Source organism: Alosa pseudoharengus, unplaced genomic scaffold (assembly GCF_046254945.1).
Source record: "Alosa pseudoharengus isolate Yale_2024_CS ecotype anadromous, Long Island Sound unplaced genomic scaffold, YU_APseudo_1.1 YU_APseudo_1.1_scf_18, whole genome shotgun sequence".
Taxonomy (NCBI): domain Eukaryota; kingdom Metazoa; phylum Chordata; class Actinopteri; order Clupeiformes; family Clupeidae; genus Alosa; species Alosa pseudoharengus.
The window spans coordinates 9,886,276-9,912,479 of record NW_027468650.1 but is presented as its reverse complement, the minus strand read 5'-3'; the positions used below and the strand labels follow the sequence as shown (position 1 = coordinate 9,912,479).

At 41.2% G+C, this 26,204-nt stretch overlaps 1 protein-coding gene and 1 long non-coding RNA gene across 4 annotated transcripts in view; one reads left to right on the top strand and one right to left on the bottom strand.

The window, feature by feature from the left end:
• On the bottom strand, window positions 1-20,621 carry LOC143131617 (uncharacterized). Its single transcript, XR_012988140.1, has 3 exons — window positions 20,563-20,621; window positions 19,377-19,405; window positions 1-334 (listed from the first exon to the last, which is right to left on the bottom strand). It is a non-coding gene; the product is annotated as an uncharacterized LOC143131617 (long non-coding RNA).
• Window positions 20,622-20,720: 99 nt separating this feature from the next.
• The window catches only part of rbm33a (RNA binding motif protein 33a), a 39,947-nt gene continuing 34,463 nt past the window's right edge, over window positions 20,721-26,204 (top strand). For all 3 annotated transcript variants that reach the window (XM_076290235.1, XM_076290236.1, XM_076290234.1), the window contains exons 1-2: window positions 20,721-20,885; window positions 22,105-22,183. In XM_076290235.1, the coding sequence (XP_076146350.1) occupies window positions 20,867-20,885; window positions 22,105-22,183 (98 nt within the window). In that variant the 5' untranslated portion in view covers window positions 20,721-20,866. The remainder of the gene's footprint in view (window positions 20,886-22,104; window positions 22,184-26,204) is intronic.

Here is a 26,204-nt window from a genome sequence, read left to right as displayed (position 1 = left end):
ACAAGAGCAAGAACTGACCCTCTGGGTGTCAGAACTAGAGGGCATGTGGAAAGAATGGGAAGGCTCACCAACTTATTGTACCTCTGCTGCAAGTATGTGTGTATCGCAAATGTATAGGGCAGTGTGTGTGGACACTGTAACTGGACAGGTGAAGCAAAGAGGGACAAGAGTGTGGCTGAGTGACGGCCAGATGCGAGAAAAGACTGGAGGGTAGAGGACAGTGCAGAGCGAGGGATGGACAGACAGGCGGGGTGATACATCTGTGTCAGCTCAGTACCTGCTCTACTGCTGTAGACATATTTCATGGAAGGACATCCTCTTCATCACGCTTTCACTGGACGAGGGTTGGGACAGAGCGGGAAGGGCAGGGAACGAGGGAAGGAGAGAAAAAGAGAAAGAGAACAAAATGTTATCAGTGCAGTGAAACAGGATGGAATGAGCTCGAGCGCTCTCTTATGTTGTGATTTGTTGTGCTATTTGTCGTGATGCACCCAACCCTTCATCTTTTACAAAACAATATTAGTTGTTCCCTTTCGACAATATATGTCAAATAGTTCATTTACGCATGGATGCAGACATGGACCAGAGAACATGTGAAAAGAATTTCTTACAAATTGTTTACTATGATAGCATTTGAAATGATGCTAGATGTAAATGTCTGTTTTGCTCAAATTTACAAAGCATTATGATATAGAGTGATCCAAACCAAATTGCCGATGCTTGTTGGTGTGCATAATTGTATAGCTAAATAGCATTTTAGTGCTTTAGTATATGATCACATTAGGATACTAATTAAAAGCTAATTAATTTTTTTCTGGACAAAGTAGCACGTGCACAGCATTCAGAGAATACCTAGCCACACGCTAACCTCATTTTCGGTCGATTTCAAAATGGAGAATTTCGCTAAGACTCATTAGTTTCAAGGCACCACCGCAATTTAATTTGCAACCCCCAGCAACCTTTGGAACAAATGTTCTAGTGAAGGGCGGCCACAGTGATGGCAGGAGCCACAGCCACCATGTTTGAGACGGAGAGGAAATGGCGCTCGCCATCTCGCGTTTCACACAACCAGTTCATAATCACACTAAGGCGAGTTGGCTGGTGTGAAAATAAGCCCATGGTAAACAAACACATTACTGCTCCACATTCATTCTGGCCCAACATGGACCGAGCGGCAGATTGACTTTGACACGTTTCACTGCCAGTGTTTGCGTGGTGAGGCAGAACTCCACTCTCTCTATCTCTCTCTCCCTCCCACCATCTCTCCTCTGTACAAACACCACACACACAGACACACACACACACACACACACAAACACACACGCACACACACACACCATACACACACACATGCACACAGGCAGACACACACTCATACTCACACACACACCCCCTCCCTGTGTGTGGGACTCATCTGTCACTCACTCACCATGGTTACGCACCATGGCGGCCAAGGGTGTGCAGACAGATAGAGATAGAGAGGAGACAATAACATCTGCATTGGCCTCTGGAACACGGGCTTCCCTATTCCCTTCCACACACACACACACACACACACACACACACACACACACACACACACACACAGTGGGAGAATCTGACACAGCAATTCCTAAAACACTGTGCTGAATGTTAAAGCCCCTTTTCCCCTCTGAGAGGAATAGTATTCAGACAAAAACAATGGATCCAAGTGCCACGCAGACCACAAGACTGAGAATAGTGGTTAGCGATCGTCATGATTAAAACATAGATAAGAAAAACAGATGGAGATAAGCACCCAAAGAGCGAAAGATAACTAGCAGGAAGCAATGAGTGGGTCGCTAAGCACAAGGTTCATTGGTGAATGTGTGAGTGGATTGGGAGGGCGGGGCCCTACCGAAGGCATTGGGGAGTCCTAATGCCCAGCTTCCAAACACAGTAGCAGCAGCAAACGCCCACTTGAGCTCTCACTGCAACAACAGCAGTCCCCCCATTTCTGCAGACAACCCGCCCGATTGACACAACCTAGAGTGCCCACTCTCTCACACCCATCCTACACGTTCTGAGTCATCCGACCTAGGACACACTTGACAACCAGCACTCCAAAACACACACACACACACACACACAATTAACTCCCTGCACCGAATGTCTAGTTTTGCATCGAAACTTCTGTTTGTATGTGTATGTGTTTATAAGAGAGAGAGAGAGAGATAAAGATTATAAAAAAGAGAATTTACTCTAAACACAATAAACAGAACTCCACACAGTGACTGCTGCTGTATGATTTTGCGTGTTTTATTGGCATTAATAGGCATCCAAACAAAGTGCTTTGGAAATAGGTCATACAACAATCAGCAAGCACGTGGCGTGCCATCGTGGCGATGCAAACCTGCCACATCGAGATTAGAATGAAATAATGAATCAATTTAATAAATAAATAAAACAAACACAGTTGTCCTTTTCACAATTCACCAAATCCAATTTTCAAAAAGCATTCTAAATCCTTCGTTCATATCCACAGTCATACCGCTCAATCAGGAAATTATGCATAGCCTGCTTTACATACAAATCTTTTAAGTATAATAAACAGAAACAATGCTTCCTAGTACAAAGGATTCATAACCGCAGGTAGTAACAATGCTATACCATTTACACTGTCAGTGGCATCCAATGGACACATACCAGCTTTTCATTTATTTTCTGCAGGAATCAAATAATATTAACAGTCCATCAAAGGTTCATCATTACTCTTTGATCATGTAAGCATTCAGGAAAAAAAACTGGGCAACTCAATCTTGCATGTCATATTCATCACAGAGTTATGGAAACGAGGGGAATAAAAATATGACCAGGATAACACAAACAGTGGAAAACGAGGGCTAGGTTAAATGGCTAAGGTTGTGACATGACAACACCACAGCATATAAGCTCAATTATTAGGCTACTCATGGTACTTACAGAGGATGGGAGGACATCATGGAGTAAAACATTAAAAGTAATCCAGGTAGAGAAGACACTTGAATGAGTGTTTAGGGGTGCTGCCGCAACGCCTTAGTTTTAAGCCACTACATATTCCAGGTCTAAAAAAAAACTGCTAAACTGACTCTTCTGCATAATTGCAACAGAAACACAGTAAAACTCGCTTCATGCCAAGAAACTGACTTCATGTCCTAACACCCACTTTGGAAGAAAAAACTAAACAGGGGCATCCTAAGGAGGGCATTGAAAAAAGAAAACAAAAGAACAAAAGTTTGTGTAAAGTTAAACTCTCTCTCTCTGCCAATGCTCTCTCCGTGTAGCACCAGCCCTGAACAAACCTAGCACTCGCCCTTAAGCCCTCCGCCGCAAACAAACACACACACACACACACAAATCACTATTGCGCTTCCCATCCGACTACATCAGGGGTCAGAGTTCACTCCCTCCCCTTGGTAACAGCAGAACGCCACACAGCGGCGTCTAGACGGGTCAAGGTGGGCCGTGCCCCCTCCTCTCACCCCTTCCCTTTCGCCGCTTCCCTGCGGATCCTTCCGGAAGGAGGGGTCAGCGCTGGCCAAGTGCAGGATACACAGGAAAGTGGTGTTGTGGGTGTAAGTGCTGGTGTCCAGGAGGTGGTTGGGGGGGGGGATGGGTCACCCTCTGCTGATCAAAGCCCCCTGCAGGGTGCGAGGGCCAGGGGCTGCAGAGGGCAGTGAGGGCACGGCCTCTGGATGGGCCCGGGCTCCAAAGCCCATTGTTTGCGCGCTCCCCGCCTCTTCCGCTGCCACTGATCACATTAGGGCACGGCCTTTCACCAGCCCCGTCCCGCTCTGACAAACACATGCACACACACACACACACCAGCACACACACACACACACACACACACACACACACCAGCACACACAAAGGGGTGACTCTGCACCCCTTTACCATCTGGGGAGCTAATAACACCCCCCACCCCCCCCAAAAAAAAAACAACACAAAAAGAAGTGGGGCAGGAGAGAAGGCTTTGTACCCCTCCCTGTTTTCCACTACTCCGCTCTCTCTCTTCCAATAAATGCAGGCTGTTCCAACAGAAGCACAGACAGACAAGCAAACATACTGTAGAGCTTCCTGGTCCACATGGAAATCCCCCTACAATCTATGTGGGTATGAATGCGCAGAGATAGGGCTGCAGCTAACAATAGAAAATAATACATCTAAACCCACCATCTATACCGTTTTTGTTTACAAAAACACCACAACAGGTCCCAGGGAGATGAGTAATATAAACAGAGTGCATTTGTTGCTATTTGTTACTTACATCGAAGCGAACATATGAAATGGGCCTAGCTAGCGTATTGTTTTATGCAGCACAGCAACATGGAGCTCATGGTGGATTCCATTTTTTGTTCTAAACCCAGCTGGAGTTTTCCGATGCTGAGGGGGTACTGCACAAAATCACCTTGAATCCTATTTAATCTCATGCTCGTCCTGGGGTTGCAGAAGCTACAGGAGACCTTAATTTCCTTGTTTATGGGCTAATTCCTCCTGCATCAGTCTTAATTACACAGGACTGGCTTTTTCAAACAAGGCTTTATATAGACATAGAGATCTGGACAGTTCACATAACATATACTGAAACACAGACAGACAAATAGACAGACAGACAGACACAGACAGACAGACTGACAGGAAGATGGGGAGATGGAAGGAAAAGCAAAGAAGAGAAACTGTCCCACTAAAGAGACCATTGGAATGCTAGATAGAAAGCTTTATTTTGACACTGCTTGTGTGGGGTTGCGTGTGGTGTGTGTTTGTGTGAGAAAGAGAAAGACGCCGTACGTGTTGGACAGCAGTTTTCTCAGCGGAACCGGCACACTCCTGAAGCTTCACTGGGGAAGGTTGCAACTGCCACGCTGCACGAGAAGAAATGATGTTGTTTGGGATTTTCTCCTTTGTGGATGGAGACAGCAAGCAGAGTGACGCTGATGCAGCCAGAAGCTCCAAACGGCAACAACATCACAGTGATTACTGAAAAAATGGACAGGCTGTGCCAATTCATTCGGCAAAAATAAATGTTACCTCTTATCTCTCAGATGAGTATCGGCGCAGATGTCATCTATGTGCAGTGCAGATTCAGTCTCCACTTAATCAGTGAAAGAAGTGGTTCCATATTATATTCCCCTATGCCCGCCTTAGCCATCCTGTGATGCTCGTACAACACTGATCTCAAAATCGGCCCACTACTATACAAAAAAAAAAAAGAACAACCTCTACTACCTACTACATGTTTTTAATCTATGAACTCAATCTGCATTAGATTACATCTACAGTGAAATATTACTGATAGGCAATTTGCGGGGAAATGTGTTTGTTGTAAGGTTTATTCGGTTATATGGCATCGTTTTTTCACTATCCTCCATTTTCGCTACGGCCTACCAGACACAGAAAATCTGCGTGGTTTGTGCACTGCATTGTACCCTACTTTGTTCTTTGTTTCCCCAGATGAATAAATACATGAATGGATCAGTAAAAGGCCATCCTAAGCTTGAGCGAGCCTCTGGTCATGTGTCAAGTGAATAGTCTCCCTCTCTCTGTGCTTCAGATTGGGGTTTGATGGACAGCCCTGCAAACAGCAAGCCTGTTCTTCCATGTGTCTATGTCTGCCTTTCTCTCTCTCCCTCTCATTCTGTGTATGTGTGTGTGTGGTGTGTGTATACATGTACGTGTGTGTGCATGTGTATGTCTGTGTGTGTATAGGTGTGTGTGTGTGTACGCAATCGCATGTATGTGTGAGTGTGTGTGTGTGTGTGTGTGTGTGTGTGTCTGCATGTCTGCATGTGTGTGTGCGCACGTGCATGTGTGTGTGCGTTTCCTCAGTGGCAGTGTTTGCCTGCAGGCTTTGACTAATGAAAGCCTGGCCCGGCATCTTTATTACCCTGAGTGGGAATGGCACACCAAAGCTTGGGGAGAGCGTGGAGAGTGGGGCCATGCACAGAGACACAGAACACAGCAGGAACATTACACATGATTACATCTCCTTCAGCACAAAGAGACACTTTTAAGTGAACGGTGCTGCCTGGTGTGTCTGGTCAAGATGTACCTCCCGGTTGGGGAAAATGTACCGATCCCAAGAAAAGATGCTTTAAACCAACATAAGTCAGCGTGATCATGTTAATGAAGTTGAATGTGTTTGAAAATTGCACATGCTGTCAATGCTTTGTGTATTCACACACATTAAAACAGCAGAGTCTACGGAAAAACTCCAGAGTCTTCAGCAGTTAAAGTTTTGCTACTTCTGTTGCTTATTAACGGGTGGGCGTATAGAGCTCTTCCTCTGTGGAGTTCTTAACAGGGGGAGTATACAGGAATTAAATTTGGAATGAAGGCGTATTCCAGTTTAAAAGCTCCTTTTTTCATGCACCATGGTGCCAGACTGAACCTGCGGAGCATGGCACAAATTCTCCCTCTCACAGATTTCCCGGCATTATTTTGAATTGAAACTGTTAAGGGCTGCACATTTTTGTGTGCGCGAAAATAACATTTCATTAAAAATAGACAGAGACTGCACTGCACCAGGTCTGACAGCGTGGAGCTGTCCACTGAATACACAGATGTGGCTAAAATAGGTATTGTATGAGTCAACCAAAACCAGAAGACGGTGAAGGCACATCTCAAGCACAATGATTGCACTCCTTGGGTTTCGATTAGACCCGATGGCATACACCACCTAATAGTTAATTTAGGCAGTTCTCCTTTTTGATGGCTAAGCCGGTGGCATTTTGGTAATCATATCTATAGTCGTCCGTAATGTGTGTATGTCAATTCCTTCAAAATGGTTACTTGCAATTTCATGAGGGGGAAAGTGGTGGTGTGCTCTCAGAGCACATAACTTCTGTGAGGTAGCGATCCAGAACACGTAGCACCAGCACATATTAAACACCTGAAGTGTGCGTTACAGAGTTTTCCTTAATAAAAGGCAATCTTTGCTCAGAATAACCTGAGCCCTCTACCTGTCTCTCACCTGGAGCGGACCATAACTAATCAGCAGATATTTCACTTTCTCTCACCTGCTCTCCCTAAGCATCTCACAATATTATAAAGCAGAGACATGGGGATTACACACACACACACACACACAGATAGACACACAGATAGACACACATACACTCACAGAAACATTCCAATTACTCTGGCCTTTTGAGTGTGGGTGTGCACTGCACTGCATGTGTGCATGTACCAGCCAGTTAGGTGTGCAAGCTCCACTTCAAGCTTTCCTCTGCCTTCGTCAGGTATTTCCCCAGTCAGGGAAGGGGATATTTGGCAATGGAAGAGTCTTGCACCACATGTGAGGAAAGGGGAGGAAGAGAGCCGATAAGAAGCCAGTGTGTTTTTGGTGTGCAACTCTATCGCTGAGCTCGGGAGTATAACCCACCAAGGAGGGGATTTTTCTTGGTGTGAGGAGGGGGGGGGGGGGGGGGGGGGGTAAGCCACAAACCCCTTGCTTACTCCTTACCTGTTTCCACAGGGCAGGGAAAGAGTGATATGAGAAAAAAGTGAAGCGGCAAAGGTAGAAAGCGCAAGAGGAAAAGAAAGAGAGACAAGAAAACAACAGCAGGAAAGTGCGAAATACGCAGAGGGAGACAAGACTAATAAAGAGAACAAGACATGCCGAGAATGACACAGAAAAGGAGAGCAAGTGAGAGGTACCAAGATAAACAGGGACAGAGAGAGCGGGAAAAAGAGAGAGACAGAGAGAGCGGGAAAAAGAGAGAGACACAGAGAGCGGGAAAAAGAGAGAGCTGGACAAGAGAGTTGGAAAAGAGATAGATTGAGATAAAGAGAGAGAGAGAGTGAGAGAAAAAGAGTGACACAAAGAAAAGGATGCAGGAAGAGATCCTATAGGGAGAGTGGCCAGCAGACGTGCCTGTTTAGAGGTCAGTCCTAATGAAGTGTGGACTTGACCTCTGGTCACTGAGCCGCTGGGCCCCCAGGATCTGACTGCCCTCCTCCCAGGGGTTAATCCTGCTCAGGCCCTGACTTGATGGGAGATAAAATGGGGCTGTTTGGTCCACAGCCCATAGTAGGGCTGTCTCTCTCTCTGACTCTCTCTCTCTCTCTCACACACACACACACACAAATACACAGACACACACACACACACACACACCTCCCCATGGTGTTGGGTGTTAAAGTGTGAGACCAAACGTGAAATTGATATTTTCGGTGGCTGTGTGTTTAAACCTGCCCCTTCCACCCACACACACTGGCAGTGTTAATTTGGGTGTTTCTCTGGAATGCCCTTTAACTGGAGCTTATACACTTGACCTTTTATATCCCCCAAAATCATTTTCTCCCCATTAACTTGTGCCTGCTTCTCACCTCTCATCACATGCTGGTAGCGAGTAGCCTTATCGGACTACAGGGGGGTGAGGGGGGTTTGATCGTGTCATTGTTCCATTAAAATGGTCAGTCAAAACAGGTTCAGGGAAATCACACTTCTCGAATGTCAGAAAGGGTCAGCATATTAAATCCCAGCTAGGGAACAGTTGCGGAATACAATTACGAATTTGCAGTGAAAAACAAAAAAAGAGACGTTTGGCCAATGATTGAATCATCCCTGTTTATGGGGGCATCATTTCGTGTCGCTTACTGACAATCTTGGTTCCATCACATAGAAATGCATTTATTTATTGAAAATTAATTACCAGAGACCTGTGGTAGATTTATTTTTCAGTGTGGTCCAGTGGTCCAGACCCATCCCAAGCCTATGTTAATCAAAACTGCAAATGAAAAACATTGGTGCGGTATAATTTTGCCAATTACTTTAATCTTTCAGGCATATATTTGTTATTCCAACTTTGATTTGATTACGCCTAATGCGGGTGGTTTAGAAGTTGTTTGCTAATAATGACTAGCTCATTGCATACTTGAAGTGATACTAAACACAGGTGAATATCAAGTAGGGTTGTTTTGCATTTTTCCACCAAAATTATGGGTAGAGTGGGAATAAATGGGCTTGAGGCAGACAACAGACCTGTCCAGAGCGAAATAAACATTACGACCTACCACCCATTTCGCCAAGGAGACTGCAACGTCATGGTTGGGTGTTGGGGAGCGCCGCACACGGCTCTATTAGCTCTACCGTATAGCATGCAATTTGTGGCTCCCGTTTGTCGAGAACCATCTGAACTTCTGGCTTGATTTTCCTGAGTATGAAATCATATTATGACTTGTAAGCTTTATTAAACATTTTGTGCGAGGGCATGTGCTGGTGGATCTCTTGGGGTGGGTTGGGGAGGGGGGGGTGGGTCACTGAATGAAATGATAAGACCTGTTCATCAGCTGTTTTAGCGACAAGCTGTGGCATGCTTGTTCTCATCTCCACCGTACGGGCTAATTAAAAGCCCATTAGACACAGGAACGCAGCTGCTGTGTGTATAGGAGGCACAGGCAAGGAGAGAAAGAGAGAGAAGAGATGGAGAAAACGAAGTGTGTATGGGGAGAGAATGAGTGAGAGAGAGAAGGGAGAGAGAGAGAGAGATGGAATAGAAGATGAGATTTCATTAAAATACACTGCAGTGCCTTTGGGGACCTTGAAGATATGAGTGAGGCTCTCTCCCTCCCTCACTCGCTCTATTCCCCAACTTAATGAAAATATTCACATTCCCTAATAAACAATCCAATAACATTACCACGGATGTCTCTGGCACACAATCAGCCCAAGCCCAAGGTTGCTCTCCGCTAGCTCAGAACAGAAGCACTCTATTTACTCAGCAGCTACACACATCGTTGATGGGAGGTCTTCAAAAAGAAACAACCAACCTAACTCTCAAAACTGAGCTGAAATAGCTCAAACAAATTGTCAAGTGTAATCAAGTGTGTATTTGTCCAGTCAAAATCAGGTAAGGTTTTCTCTACATAACATACATAAAACACACATACAATTCTGACCGCATGAAAAAGGTTGTATTTTTGCACACGTTTCAAAATAATATATTGCACATCCTGCAATACGCAAAAAAATAATTTGAAAAGTGTGCAATTGGTGCCAAATCATTCCTTTGATTATCTCCCCACTTCTTTTTACATTTCGAGTGACATCTAAGTCACTCAAAACTTTGTAGATATTTACAATTGGAATAGTATGGGTGAGTAATGGAATAGTATGGGTGAGAATGAAATTGTCTTCTGGGTTTACTCGAAACAGATCACATGCAAATCAGTCTCACTGGGCATAGCAGAGAGGCCAGCACCACTCTCAAAGTATAGCATGTACACGATGGCCTCTGATTAAAACATTCCCATGAACACTGACTGGAGCAGTGCATGTTCTATTGCAATGGAGCTGAAGGTCAAACTCAGTAAGTAAGTAATTCTACCAAATAGCAGATCGTTAAGGAGCACAGACCACTGAACTTACTAAGCCACAAATATCACCCAATCCACTCATAGCCACACACACACACACACCTTTCCAAAAAAAAAACAAAACAACACACCCATACCCCTCCTCTCCTATACCTTTGTGGTAGGAAGATCACAGGCAGGGCTTTGTGTGTCCTGAATGGAGCGTAAGAGCAGAGAACAGATTGAGTAGCGAGCAAAACTCCCCCCCCCACCCCCTCCCCCTCCCCATAGACCCAACACAAAATCCCACTCTGAGAAGCCTCACACCCCAAGACTTTATGTTTTATAGAGCAAGAGTCGATTGTTTTTAGGCAAGTCGTGGAAAATCCATTCTTATTCCAACCAAGAAGCCGCTCAGATTGACAGAGACAAGTTATAAATGATTTGGATGATTTTTTAATATACTGCACTGTTGCATGCTGATGAGAGGCTGTACGTTGTTTTGAGCTATATGTTTCAATTTCATATGGCGGGGTGGCTTTTGCTCATTCAGATTGACAAGTTTTACTAATTTGGAAGCCTAGGCCAGGAATAGTGGCTATACTATGAATGTGACAAAATTACTTTGGCCTTCAGAACGACTCCAACATATTAACTAGTAGTTTGAAGCAGTCTGAGTGGTACCATGTAAACTATGTTTTGAGTTAAACATCATGGAATGTTTCAATATGGTTAAAAATATCACCATATAACCAGTTTTGAAATATACTTTTCAAAGACATATTTAGGCAAGACTAAGTACGTAAAATATTGAAGTAGTGAAGTAACACCCTGAAAATGAATAATGCAATATTAAATATGCAATAGTTAACTTTTTGCTGTATAAAAATCAAGGTTTTAAAATCATGAATATAAACATTGTGAGTTACTAGCAGGCTATTTTAATAAGGCAATTGGACACAAATATTTTTTCTCCAATGTATCATAGTTAGGAAAAGTGGCCTCTACAACAATCCAACAATGTTGACGGTCTGCAATTGTTTAAAACAGTTTTATATTTTACACAAGTGTTGATGCTCGCCATTTAATGATCCTGATATGAGCCTCCTCTACAGGGTGCTGTCCTTCTGTTTTCTATAACTTTCAGTATAGGTAGTTCCATAATTCATACACCGTACCGTCAGCCTCACCATCATCATAGGCAAAAAGCCAAAAAAGTTGGTTCTTCTCCTGCTCAAGAAAAATGGTAAAGATGTCTCAGAATCACAGTAATAATTTAGAAATGCTCCCTGGAGTTGTTAAAGTGGTCTGTTTCAACTTTGCAAAGTTCTCTTTTCAGACTTTTGTAGGATGTACCACTTCTTAGTAACAAATTACATCGATTTAACACTAGACAAAATAAAAAGGTTTTGTTAGCTTTTTTAACAGATCTACCAGGAGCAGTGGACCCCTTACATCATCTTTTCTTAACCTAGATCATTCTGTTTTGTTTTTACTATGTATGTGTAGATGCAATGTCAAATAGGTAACAGTGTCTCACTATGTAGGTTGTCCTGTCTAAGTTCTTATATATCAGGTGTCCCCCAAGGTTCAGTCCTTAGGCCAATTTATGAAACAATACATTTAATCTGAACAATGGTCATCTAGATTTGCATTGCTGTACAACACCATGCAAGTTTCTCTTGAAAATATGGAGCCTTCCTATAGTTTACTGCAAATGGGTGACATGGGCACCTAAATTGCTTCAAGACAAGATTACTAATATTCACATGAACAGACATTGTTGGTCATAGAGGCCTTACTCTGTAATCTGCATTTAACACTTCACAGCATACAAGAATTTCCTTCTTGAATTTCCCCTTGGGGATCAATAAAGTATCTATCTATCTATCTAGAAATCAACCTTGTATAAACATTTGGGAAATCTGACTGGACTGGAGTTCACTTTTAATAATTTTGTTTAAAAGTTGTGCTCAAAGGTTTTAACTTGTTTTACAGGTGCATTGGTCATCTTTCCGTATGTCTAATGTAAAGGTAGAATCTAGTGACACTTTAAAACACAGTGCACAATTCACATTCAAGTACACCACTATGGCGCATATCCATGTTTGCTGTATGACCAGGTTGACTGGCCTGTGCTACGACAGAGAAATGCTGGTCATTGTGGTTAAAACCCATTTTACATTTTAAAAAGTACCATCAGATTTGTTATGCTTTTTCTCTTTTGGATAGCTCCAGATTCTGTGCAGGTCAGTGTCTCACTCGATCATCTTACATTTCATGTTCCAGATATTTATCACTGTGTTGACGAAGTAATCGCTTCACTTTGCTGACCCTCATACTTCACCCGGGATGAAAATGCTGAGGCTGAGCTCTATAGCAATATTAAGTCTTGATTTTGTGTGATCCTACAATTTTGAAATCTATTAAATTGTAGCCATGTCTGGTCATTACCATTTTTATTTGTTGTTGTTTGTTTGATTCATTTTGATAAGGCCTTTATTTTTTATTCTTGTTATTTTCACCGCATTACTTATTTCGCATTTTCAGTGCATATAGTATGTAGTCATATATTGCTATAACTAAACGGATCTTGCACTTAAAACACTTTGAACGTAAACGTATTGTTATTAGTTGCTATCTTACTGATGGGGTGTACTCCACTTTTTCCACTATTTTTAGTCGTTTCCTAAATATGTATTTAGAAGCTGGTGTTACAAACAAATGTTACAACAATAATAATTTGTAACTGTACAACAATACGCTTCCACTTTTAGAAAGCATCTAAACAATTTTTTTTTTAAACAAATGCTGATATATCACAAAATATTCCGCGCTATCACATTTTTCATAATACGTAAAATGTTATATTGTAGATCGCAGATTGATAAAATCACACAGACTATCATTGGACTACTATGGCCTAAATGTTGATATATTACACAATTTCCTGTGCGTGTGATTGGTCAAATATTAGGGGGAAAAAGAAAAAGCGGCATTGCATTTGACAGTCAGATCAGTGCAAGACACAATATCTACTGTGCCGGATGGCATTCAGCTGCCCAACAGACGTACAGTCGAAGCGCTGGCATTGAGTAGTGTGTGTTTCCGCTGAGCTGCCATAGCACAGTACATGGGCAAGGTTCTCCATCTTCCCCCTGAACAGTGCACCCTAAAATGGAGGCCGCTACCCCACTGCAGCCCACTCTGCTTAACTCAGGGGGGCAGCTGTGTGGAGAATCACCCTGCTACGCCACCATCAGGAGAGAAAGAGAGAGAGGGAAGGAAGACAAGGGAAGAAAAGCAAGGCATAGCGGGGAGAGGGTTTGCATTTCTTTTTCTGTCAGGGCAGGCACATCGCCAACACAGTCCTTTAAATGCTGCTACTGCTGCTGTTATATGAATATGCCAGAACACTGCCAGACAGGGAGAGCTGCAATGCCAAGAAGAGATACCTGCCACTCACAGGCAGACAGGCAGTAGGGGGTCGCTGTTGGACCAACAGTACTCTGCACAATAACAGCCAAAATGGCCGAGATACAATCCTCACCAACACAGTCGCGCCCATAACACATTTTCAGCCACATTTCGATTTCGTCTGTTTTAGATGTGTCTTAAATCAGATCGACATTACTATTGTTCCTGCACAGGAACCCATGACTGCAAGACACTGCCAGGAGGCATTTAAGCTCAGACGAAGTCAAGCTATCAGACAAACAGTAGTACTTTTAGCTGAGTTATGACAGGTCTGAAGCCCAAAGCGTGCAAATAAACCCATCTAATTATTTCACTCAATGAAGAGATCAGGAATGAGTATTTACATGAAGTGATGGGTAGACATGACAGGATGGTGGAGCTGAAAGTGCGATTACTCAGCGCGAGCCTTAACACAAGGCTTGACAAAAAGATCTGACCTCCAGTGCTATTAGCCCCTCCAGTGCAAGCAAGCATACTCATCTGCCTGCAGGCTTCCCCAAATTCACACCATCACACACCTTTCCCTGACAGAATTCCTGTCATTCTTCCATGGCATGCCCAAATGTGCTTGGCGGAGTGGTACACAGGACATTTTTCCTGAAATTCACTTTGAGCATCGAAGCGCCTCAGCTATCGACAGATCTCTGCTGGCACACTCAAAGGCCAAACACATATGACATAGTAGTAGAAACTCAATTTAAAAGGCTCTGGGACTATTCTTGTCCTGTCTTATCCTGTACCCAGTAAAAGTAAACACAAATATTGCAGTTATTTACTGGCCAGAAAACAGTAATTTGAAAGCGGTAAGTAAACGGTATAGCGAAACAAGTGAAATTCAAGTACACACTAATATCTGCACATATGCAATTTATTGTCGTTAAAATAAATACAAAACACTAGCAGTGAATAATTGCATGGCTCGTTAAAATTGCAGGGTATGGGTATTGGGGTGTTCATTTTGAAAACCAGACCTTATACTGCAAATGCGCATTCAGAATGTTGACCTATAAATGTAAAAAGATTATATATTGTTTTTGCCCAAAAAATGAGCCCTACATGTATGTTTGGTTAAAAGTCGGCTTTCGTATAGACTTTTAATAATCTGTAATATATACAGATATATTTCTGTACGGAATATGCCCGTGTTTGCATTAATAAAGGTCGGTTCTGTTTTTATTTTAGCAGTGTCAGGTAAGATCAGGTAACATTAATGTTCCTTATTATACTTATCACGTCAGTCCAGACACTTATCCTAACTCACTTCAATACGTCCTATCTCTACGTCTGACCCTAACCCAGACTGTAGTTTATTTTGTAAGAACACAATGTATGCACGCAGTGGCCTAAACTGTGCATATTTAATCATTATTAAGTGGATAGTCCCCAAGGCTACTGAAATTACCAAGATGGGACATAAAGGTATATTTGTACAATTCTGTAGGTGAAGTAGCTATATGGCAACACTTGATTCTTGAGTTTTCTTGAGTTAATTTTTTAAAAGATAAATTAAATTGCTCAGCCATCCTTTCATTTAAAATATACTGATAAATTTGAAACATAAAAAATATGCCAATACACTTCATAAATACAACATTAAAATTGTTCAACATTGTGCTGTTTACATTTTTTTTTAAATCCAATATATCAATATTATCGTGTATGCAGAAGATAAAATGCAATCAAGACGAAATAATATCAAAACTATTTGCAAAAATATCTAATACACATATGAAACCTGGCAAGAGAGACGTAAATAGGCCAAAGCAACTAGAGAAATGTGAAGACTCCTGTCTGCACACACAGGCAATCAACATACGAACTACAGCACTGACCAAATACCACCAACATATATGTCATAAAACACTTAAGCAGCTGCTGATGAAGTGATCTGTTGAGGCTAGCCAGTGGGAGATAAATAGAGTAGAGTGGTAAACCCATAATAGCCCATCATGTCAGGCTGGGGCCCACAGGACATTTCCAGCAGCACATGAAAGCCGCAAAACACAGACAGTTCCTGTGATCAGCCGGAGGAAAGCCCAGTACCCCTGAAAAACCCTGTTCCCCCTGTACACTAGAACATGCAGCAACACATTAGCTCCTGGAGACCGTACCATCATGGGATTACAACCTAATGTCTTTTTTATCACACAACCTAAACATGCCTCTCAGTTGCACAAGTTTTCACGCCTACCTGCTCAAAAACAACTTAAATGGGAAACACTGTGGAATTTATTACATTTATCTAGGGCAAATGCAAGAAACATAATGTGATCAAGACTAAATAAATTAAGTGGTAAATGTTGAATTGAGAATGAAATATACTAGATGACCTTGAGGGAATGTATGAAACTCAAGCGCATTGTCCACTAACAAAACAGCACATCAAACGCAGCACTCTCAATACTAACAGAATCTCCTGCTTCCCCTCAATGTATGCTTAAAGTGGACTGTCAAATTGATGTGCATGATACTGTTGAATGGTCAATAACTAGGGTTATGCATGCCATTTGTTTTTACAAAATTAAATCAAACATATCACAATAGGACTGAAAGAGGACTAAAATGTTCTGGTGAAATTAAAGAAAAAAGGTTTTTAGCTGTTGCATGCAAATTTGAGAACCTGACATAAATTCTAATACATGAATATGGCAAAGCGATACAACCATGAGGTAAATGCTCTCTACCAAAACCCGCACTGGCAGCCATCTTGTTTCACTAGCGTATAGCAGAACAGCCAGCTTGGTCATATGACTTCACCATGTTTATATAACAGCGGTGACAGAGCAGAGCTGACTGGCTCACAGAAATACTGTGTGGTGAACCAGCAAAACTGAAAACTGAGCACTCGGATGAAAGCAACAGAGCATTGTTTTGTTTAGGAGTATCAGAGGGATTAAATGGAACATTACGGAAACATTTTAGACTACAAGTAGACTACACATTCATGGCCTCTTCCAGAACTCATAGGCCTACTGATGTAAAAAAAAAAGCTTAGAGTAGCTCACACACTGAAACTGCAATTTTGAAATTGTACAATTGCAAATTGTAACATTTCAAGCTGCAGTAGGCTACAACCAATATGAAACAAGCGATGTTACTTATACTGTTTCATCTATGACAATATAATCTTAAAAAATAAATAAAATGGAAAATGTATAGATTAATAACACTCAATGTCGTTTTTCAGCAAATAAGCGATGTAGGCTACGTAGGCCTTTGGCTGAGCTTGACTGTCAGTGGCAATCTTTTAACTTCACTGAATATGGAAAAATTACTGTTCATGCTTAGAAGAACTTGTGTGAGACAACCTCTCTCTTGTGACAGGTAATGGCTATGGGTTGCTTTCCACCCTGACAAGATAGCGCCACCCTTTGAGCACCCCCGACAGGATCAGTTATAGTAAACTAAGAGAAGGCTGTATAGGCTTTGGTTAGACACAGGACAGGAGGGGGAGAATCTATCTAAGTTAGAAACATAGATAAATATGCAATGCCATCAGTTCATGTGTCACAAGATGTCAGCAGTCAGTCAAGAACCTCTGTGACCAGAAACTATGCAAACTAACATGTGGGACACCTGCTGATGTCAGATAAAGTTTACATTGACAAAGGATAGCCTATGTTTTTGCATTAGTAATTGCTGGTTATTATTATTATGGTCAGAGGTTTCAATGGCGATGTCGCTGTGGCTTCAAAGTCCCTGCAACATAACAAAGTGGCCACCTGCTTTCGCGCCTTAGGGGGTTAACAAGAGACGTGCACGTGTGAGCAAGGTGCGTCACCTGCGCAGACCTCAGACTGTAGGCTACAAATCTGGTAGCAAGCGTTCCTCCATCGAAAACACACATTTTATTATTATAGCGCACATTCACAACACTGCGCAACGGCAACCGGCAGCGTCAAGAATATCCTGTTTGGCTACAAAGATGAAAGACAGCCGCGACGTCAATTCAAACGCTTATCATTTTTGCCAAAAACAAGAGTTCGGGCAGCCTATAAATTACATACTTGCATCGTATAGATAGACTAGGCTATGCATTAGCAGTCTGATTCAGTAGCCTGTGCACTATAGGCTAAACATGAGTCGTGTCCCCGCCAGGCTGAATTAGAAGAAAGACTTGCGCCCCACCACGGTCGTCTTACCTGTGAAATAATGAACTGTCTGGTGATAAACACTGAATAAAACTTTGGATGCGTTACAAGACTATGTTGTTTTTTGACAACGATTGGTCTAACATTGCTTGCTGATAGAAAAAACACGTAGTCCCATTCCGTTTTCTCCGTTTTTCGAATAGATATGGAGCGAGAGTCTTAAAACTCCATCACCAATTTTTATCAGTTTCAGACAGACTCCAGACACTCTCTGGCCAGTTACGTGCACTGTCTCCGTCGCGCGTTCCCGATCGTCTCGGAAACCCGCGGCGCCTCAGACTGACGCGCTGTAGACCAATCGCATCTTGAACCTGTGGGTGCTATCCAATAACAGACGGATAAAAACGTTAACCTCTGACTGACACCCTGGATACAAGAGGAAACTGCGTTCACGAACGTTATTGCACAGCAATGATTATAAACGCTCTATAGATCAGTCTACTTCTTTACATTCTACCTTTATAACGCAGAGGTGGGATGAGCCCTGAGAATGAGGTTCAATTGACAACATAACGCATGCATAACACTGAAATTGGATAGGGGTTGATGTTTTTGAAAACAAAACAAAAACTAAAAGAACTTCAGGTGAGGGAAGGCAGTCTGTAAATGTATCAAGCTAATATGTACAAAAATGAGTGGAAGTCGCACAGGGCTTCACAAGGACATGCCCCAGAGAGCTAAAATGTTTTTTTATGTTTCAGTTTTAAAATTCATTGCATGATATTAAATCCTGTGGCATAGCCTAATATTCAGGCATGTCCATTATTCCAAAAATCCACCACAAGAGAAAACAAAAGAGTTATCAATGTCTGTTTTAGGAGCACAGCATTTGTCTAAATGTGGACTTTCTAGAGTTTGTTTGTTTAGCAAGAAACTGTTGAATGGTATTTCCCATTTACCATCTTTCAGCATTCCAGCCCAATTGTTAGGGGGGGCTGATAGGAATAGAATCAAGAGGTTTAGCATAATGGAAAATGTCAGTTCTACTCTCTGCATTATTGGAAAGACAACCATGTCACACTTGCAAGAGGTAAAATAAAATTCCCTTTTACATGTGAGGGTATGGTCAGAGCCAACAATAAAATCATCACAATAAAAAAATACTTTTTTACATTCCAAAAGCAATCAGATTTAGGCTAGGCTGTAATTATCTTGAAACATTTGCTGTGTTAAGTGTATTAGGCTATTCATTGACATTTAAAAAGAAAAAAATATGGTTTAAATATTGGTTAAAATGATCAAATTAATTTAAAAAAAATCTAGAGTTTAGAGCTATTTATGCCTAAATGAAATAATTCAAGCTTTTTCTCTTGGCCAAATAGTCATTGACTTTAACTATATTTTCCAAACAGGCCTTTTATCTATTATAGCCTACAGAAACTTCCTTGACATTAAAGGCCTTGCAAAGATAAAAAAAAGGGTTATTTGTTAGTAAATGAGACTGTTACTCACAAGTGAAAAGCTCCCCCCATTTGTGAAGCCTGAAGAGAAGGAAAATATTGTCAAGACAAATTTCATCAAAAACTAAAAACATTTAATAAAAACACTTGCATTCATGCCTGCCACTTTATATTCACTGACTTGAAGACTAAACTCAGAATAAAATTTGTATCTCAAATGCACCTTTTATTCTAAATTCAAGGAATAACTGTGCAACCATGGGACCTTTTTATTCAGAATTTGAAACACACTTTTCTTGAAAATGATCGCCTGAAAATCGTCTGGTCATCAGTGATTTATTTTCAAAGCCTTTAAGTAGTCCCAATTTGACTTGCTGGTCAACGAAGTGTGGACAGCATAAACTTCTTAGTGCATGTCTCCTAATACTTTTATGGGAAAATCTTATTTTTCTACAACCACCTATTCTCAAAGCCTTCCTGTTCAGTGTTTCAAATGGAAAAAAAAAGTATTGCTCCCATTACATTAGAGATTAGACACTGACCCTTGACAGACACAAAATGGCTTCCACCTCACCAGGATTCTATTGATTTGGAAGTTTCACTTGGCTGCACATTTCCCTGCCACTTTTCTTTTCTCTCTTTCACTGAGTTTTTTTCTCTTTAGGGTGAGCATGTTCACGGTGCTTCTAATAAATTGGCTGCATATATTGCCACTACCCCAAGATTTTATATAGAAAGGTACAGGCCTACTAAAAATAACAGGCTGACTGGACAAACACTTCTTAAAACTATTACATGGGCTCAATGATTTTTGGCAAGCATTTTGCTTGATTTCTGTGCTTCTTCATTTAGCCCTGTGTGCATCTGAATATCATCAGTCACTGAGTGAAAATCTGCAGCAAACAAGCAATCTACAACAAAAATGCACAAAATAGGCATTTTTAGCCTAAATGCACACGGTGCTAGCTATACTAGGCTACATACTGGGTTGCTTTTAGGGAAATTACAAACTCGGTTAAATTACAGAAGAATATTGGGTCTAGATATGGACAACAGAACGTCCAATATTTAGCCTATGAATTTGAGTAGCCTATTCTTAGTTTTGCATGTGATTAATCCATACTTGATCCTAATGCCAAATGGCCCTGACATAGCACAACTCAAGTGAACGAACTACATTCATTAGCCTATTTTAGTTGCACATTTCATAGGGATAGCCTAATGCTCTTTCACCTCACCGCTCTACGAGTCTTGTGCTGTCTAATGTTTTCGCTGCCTTCACACATCTGGCGAGCGGCGACAAGATAAACTGCAGGCCATTTCGGCGCAACCTCATCAGTGAATCTCCCCCCCCCCCCCCCCCCATTTTCCCATAATGCACTTGGGCGACCTACTGTCGCCATGTTTCTGTACTTTGAGTAAACAGGTTTTCATAAAAACAAGTCACGTCAAGATTTTGGGGAAAACTGTTATATCCAGTCTAATTTAAATGCATCCTGTATTTCAATCCAGTTTCCATCACTGAAGAATTTCTCTTGTGTTATGGCGGCACATGCCGGAGGTACGACATTTACGAATGATGCAGTAGCTCTCACGCTGGCATGCTAGGGTAGCGAGTTGGCTATGGCTGGCTAGTCAGTTAGCTTGGTGTATTAGCTGTATTTTTTTAATGATTGCGTAAGGCCTGCTACTCGAAGATTATTTGAGCAATTGTAAGACTGTTATTTGCCAGAGCTGGTGCGTTTGTTTATTTCGTGAGACACTATCAACGTGCATACCATTGTAATAGATTATTATTCGATGGGCAAAGTAGCGAACCAGTGAAGTTCTAAGCAATTTAGCTGCGCGAGAGAGGCTAGCGAGTCACACAGGCTTGTTTCCTGCCTAGCCAGCTAACGTTAATCTAAACTGAGGTGTTCGATCATTTGATAGTTCTTGACAATGGTAGTTCAATATCTACCCTAGTACTGTATTGTGGTGACATTAACTGTGTATTGAATAATGCTATTATGTCAAGTAATGTCAATATCTTCAAGAAGGCGAACATTAACCATGTAAGTTAGCCAAAACATTTAATTTCTCTGTAGCTAGCTAGCATCAGTTGGTCAATTGCACATTAACGTTAGCAGCTAGCCTTTGTTGCATAACCTATCCAGCTAACTTATCTTATCGCGAAAGTAGCTAGCTACACTATTATTATAGCAGCTAACAGCGGGTGTTTTATGAAGCAAAACGTCTGTTGGATAATTTAAGCCCGATAATATTTGACCAGCTATTTTTAATATTTGTTATATACATTAGTATATAATCGACCGGGTCTAATACATGATTTAACGGCTTTCTGTTTTGTCAGCTAAGTTGTATGTAAAACACCGTTTAGTTTGCCAGCAAACATTCGCATTGACAGTTTTGTCACCCGTGCCCAGTTATGATTTTTTATTCTTCACTTGTTTCAACGTCCTGCTGGTGTGATTAGTCTAACATAAGTGTAATTTAACTGCCCTAATATTAATTGCCCATTTTCGTATTGTTTTTGTTTCTAGCCAAAGTTATTACGAGAATACAAACATAACCTTCTTAAACTAACGTCACATGTACGTTAGTGTCAATGTTACAGGAAAGAGGACTGGTCAAGTTACAAAATAGAAAGACATAAAACATGACGTCTATCCCCATGATAATTAAACTACAGCTAATTAACCTTTATAGGCCTATAGTCATGTGGGATACTTGAAAACCAATTGTGTAAGTTAATTGACATGATGTGCTCCCTCTTTTAGATGATGACTTTGACGAATATGATAAGCCAGGTGCAGAGAGATCTCGGAGGAGAAGAGGAGAAGATGATGATCTTGACAGGTAGGCCTGCAGCACTCTTTTCCTCAACCTACCTGTTTGACTGTCAGCCAGCACTCAACATAACTAAAGCCATACAGTTATCATGGTTTATATTGAAATGGTGAATAACAAAGATTTAAAAAGAAATTACTGCATGGTTAGCGTCATAATTCTCTGCTCTTCTCGTCAGTGAGGTGAAATCACTGTTGTGAGACATGCCTAAGGAAGCAGTGTTTGGTAGAGAGCTTGATTTGAGTATTATCTAAGTATTCTGTTACCATGCCATTTCTATCTCAAAATTGTGATTCACATTTTATTGGGCTGTTTTCCATATCAATTGATTAACTTGCACTGCCAGATATCAATGGTAGGCTATATTATTTGAAATAACATGATTTGCAAACCACAACAAATGCAATTTAGGCTATATGTTATACAGTAGGTCTGTCACAGCTTGTTAAAGAGCAAATGTCAGGTTAACACATGTTTTCTTTAATGTTAACTAATGTGTAGACAAATCAGAGGAGATGCACACATTTTTAAAATTATTACTCTAAATCAGCGGTTCTCAAACTTTTTCCCCCACGTACCACCACCTACATCCTGACTCGGCTCGCAACATCCAACACATAAAAATTTAACACATTCTATTGACGCATTCCAGGCATCATGTTTAATTAGCCGCCCTACGTGATGACAAATAGCAAAATCAAAATGTGCAACTGGTCTATGAGCTCTTTCAAAAACAGTGTGGAAAACAATATTATGAAACACAAAGAACAAAGAGAACATAGGCTTAAGATTTAAAAAAATAAATAATTTTTAACACCTTTCCGACATTGCCCTCATCTCGCGTACCCCCTAGTGGAAGCTCGCGTACCACAGTTTGGTAATCCCTGCTCTAAATTAGAGCTGGGCGATATATATCGTCTGCGATAATATCGTGACTGTTGTTTTAACAATGTGCAAATTGACGTTATTGAGTATTTAAATTACTTCGGGGGGGAAACACTCGAAATAACGCATTGAAACCCCATACATCCAGGAGGTGCATGCAAAGCGGGAGAAGCCCCTGGCTGCAGCAGAGCAAGTCACATGATCGCTAGTGGGTCCACATTGTCACACACACGCCAAATGTTTATTTTGTGCAGCTACATTGTTCAAGTGTCATTGATGAGTTACACAGTCACGTTTTTCCTACACTGTATTATATTGAGAGAAAACATTAACCTTTGAGTATTTTAATAGTCAGTTGTAAACAAAGAGCTCTTCGTATGTAACCCTTTTGTAAATGGACTTAAATTCACTCTAAATATCTACTTTTATCGATTATGCTAACCGTTAGCATATCTATGGGATTTCTGATATACATAAGCATTAGTTTCTATTCTGTAACTTGGAATGCTAGCCTACATGATTGCTCTTAAACAAAACATTGAAAGATATAACTGATATGTAATCTGTTGGTCTGCTTAGTTTGACAGTGAATCCTTTTGAAAGGAACTTCAGCTTCAGACTTTCTCTTGGGAAGCTGTCAGGCCTATCTTCTTTAATGTAGCTGGCTAGACCATGTCATTGCCACACACACAAGTGGGGGCAGAATTGTGTCATGAGTGACAATGCATTAGCTGATTTGGTTACAAAGTCACAGGTTAGGTTATTGTAATGTTAAAATTGTAGACTTTTTAAAGGATATCCCCTAATTATCGTTATCGTCAAAATCACAAAAAATACACACACACACACACTCTAAATGCACTACAACAACATTTACAGCAATTTCTGTCAAGATCGCATTTCAAAACATAACTGTGTGATGACATCATAAAAGGGAAGAATGTAACATTTGAAGAACAATTGTCAGGTTAAATTTGTTGTAATTAAGATTATTACAAATTATACAACAATTGGGTTCTATGGAACTATTTATTGGTTTCTGATTGGCCGAGAGACGTTCCATGAGTTGGAATATCCCTGGACATTTCAACTCAGACTTTGCACAGCTAATAATAAATCATTCAGCGATACAATGCAAATATTTGACACAATGTTCTCATCCCAGCCCTCCACGATTTTAAGCAATGGGTTACTCCTTAGCAAACCATAACGAAACAGTGCTTCACCACATCTGTGGATTAAGCCACACAGTCAACTCAATGTAAGTAAGATAAACGAGGATGCTAATTATTCTCAGCATTGTGTATAATATGATTGTCACTTGGAGGAGACTGGTAGATAACTAACGTTAGCATACTTAGCTAACCGCTGCTAACGAGCTAGCATCGTCACGTCAGGCTGTGCACAGTAGTGTAACATTTATTCACCATAAATTAATAAAGTTGAGTGGTTCTGCAATGTAGACAATGTTTCCGTTTTTTGCAGTACCATGTCCCTTACATGATATGGCCCAGTGTCCTTGTAACATGCCTGCAGCAAACCTACCTAGATATGAATGTGATTTCAGCCCGACTTTCAACATTTCTTTCAAGAAGACACTAACGAGGGATCTGGAAGGTTGGTTACCTAGCAACCAAGACTCTGTCTATTGAAAAGGGAACTATTTTTTTTATGCGTAAGAACGATGTCGAAATTAACATTTTTAAACAATAACGGGATGTTTTCAGATTATTTAGTTTGTGGTAGAATTGTTGTATAAAAGCAATATAGCACTCGTGATCGTGGGATTGGTCATGGATATTCCCACAGCTGTTGTTGCCTGCGCCACTCGGCCTCTGGAATATCCATGACCAACCCCACTCTCACTCGTGCTATATTGCTTAATTATTCCACTGCTTGGTTGAATTTCCCATTGTCCTACGTAATTTAGAACGACCATTAACCGTATGTTATCTGCACACCTATGAAGTAGATCCATTTTTTTGGCCGTATCACACTTGTATATTAATTCGCCGAGCTCGTTGTGAAGTTTAAATGAACTGTCACGTTGCATCCGAGCTGTAAAATGCAGACATTCAGAACATTGCAACATTGTAGCATATGACGGAGGTGGCTTTTAGCTAGATGGATGACAGCAGGCTAAGTAAAATAGCGATGTTTCAAAGCTAAAGTTCATTAGAATCTTGGGATACGCCCACTTGACAACGGGAGAGATAGAACTAACGACTGGCCTTTGGCCATAGCAACCATCCATTTAGAACTAGTAACGGCAGTTTGTCCTGTGAGTTGAGAAATTAGTTGATATGTGTCGGAAGAAATTAGTTCTACAAACAAGACAGTTTTAGCGATTAAAACGTTTAAATTGTAACAGGAAATGAACACAACGCAAGTGGCAACAGTGGAATAAGCGGGATAATGGACTCCACGGTGGTCTGTTCACAGAAATTAATGCACTTACGAGGTTTAAACGGCCCTCCACTTCGCGTCGGGGCCGTTTTACAACCTCGACCGTGCATTAACTTCTGTGAACAGACCACCGTGTTGTCCATTATCCCTTACATATTTTTTTGACCTCCTGCCTCAAAACCCTCCATATTTTCATATACTTATATATATTTACATTTAATATGTACTTTCTTGGCACGACTCCCTCTGATGTCGGAAAGGTGTTAAAAATGATTTATTTAACGTATCAATAACCATAACCAAATGTTATCGTATATCTTCATTCATATTAATGATTTTTTTTTTTTTTTGTAACTTGACATTTGCCCTTAAACTCTCCTGTTACAAATTTGTGTCATCCACCTTGTGTGGCAGTTCTGAGGGATATAGTACAAAACGAAGCAAGTGGTATGTTGAGCCTAAAGCCTGTGGTGCATTCAAAGACTAGGTGCACGAAAGGGTCTTCCTGTACGCTCATGTTTTTCCCGTGGAGCATTAACTGTGTTGTAACGGCATTTTCTGTTATATTCTGCTCCTTACACTCTTGTACTGTTGCACTGTTGGACTTACTCATTTGCACCATCACCATGACACTCACTCTCACAGAGCACCTTACCTTACTATGCACAGAGAATCACAGGCTCAGTCCCTGCCTCAGTCATTGCAAGCGTCTCTTGCTAAATCACCCACTATGAGGTTA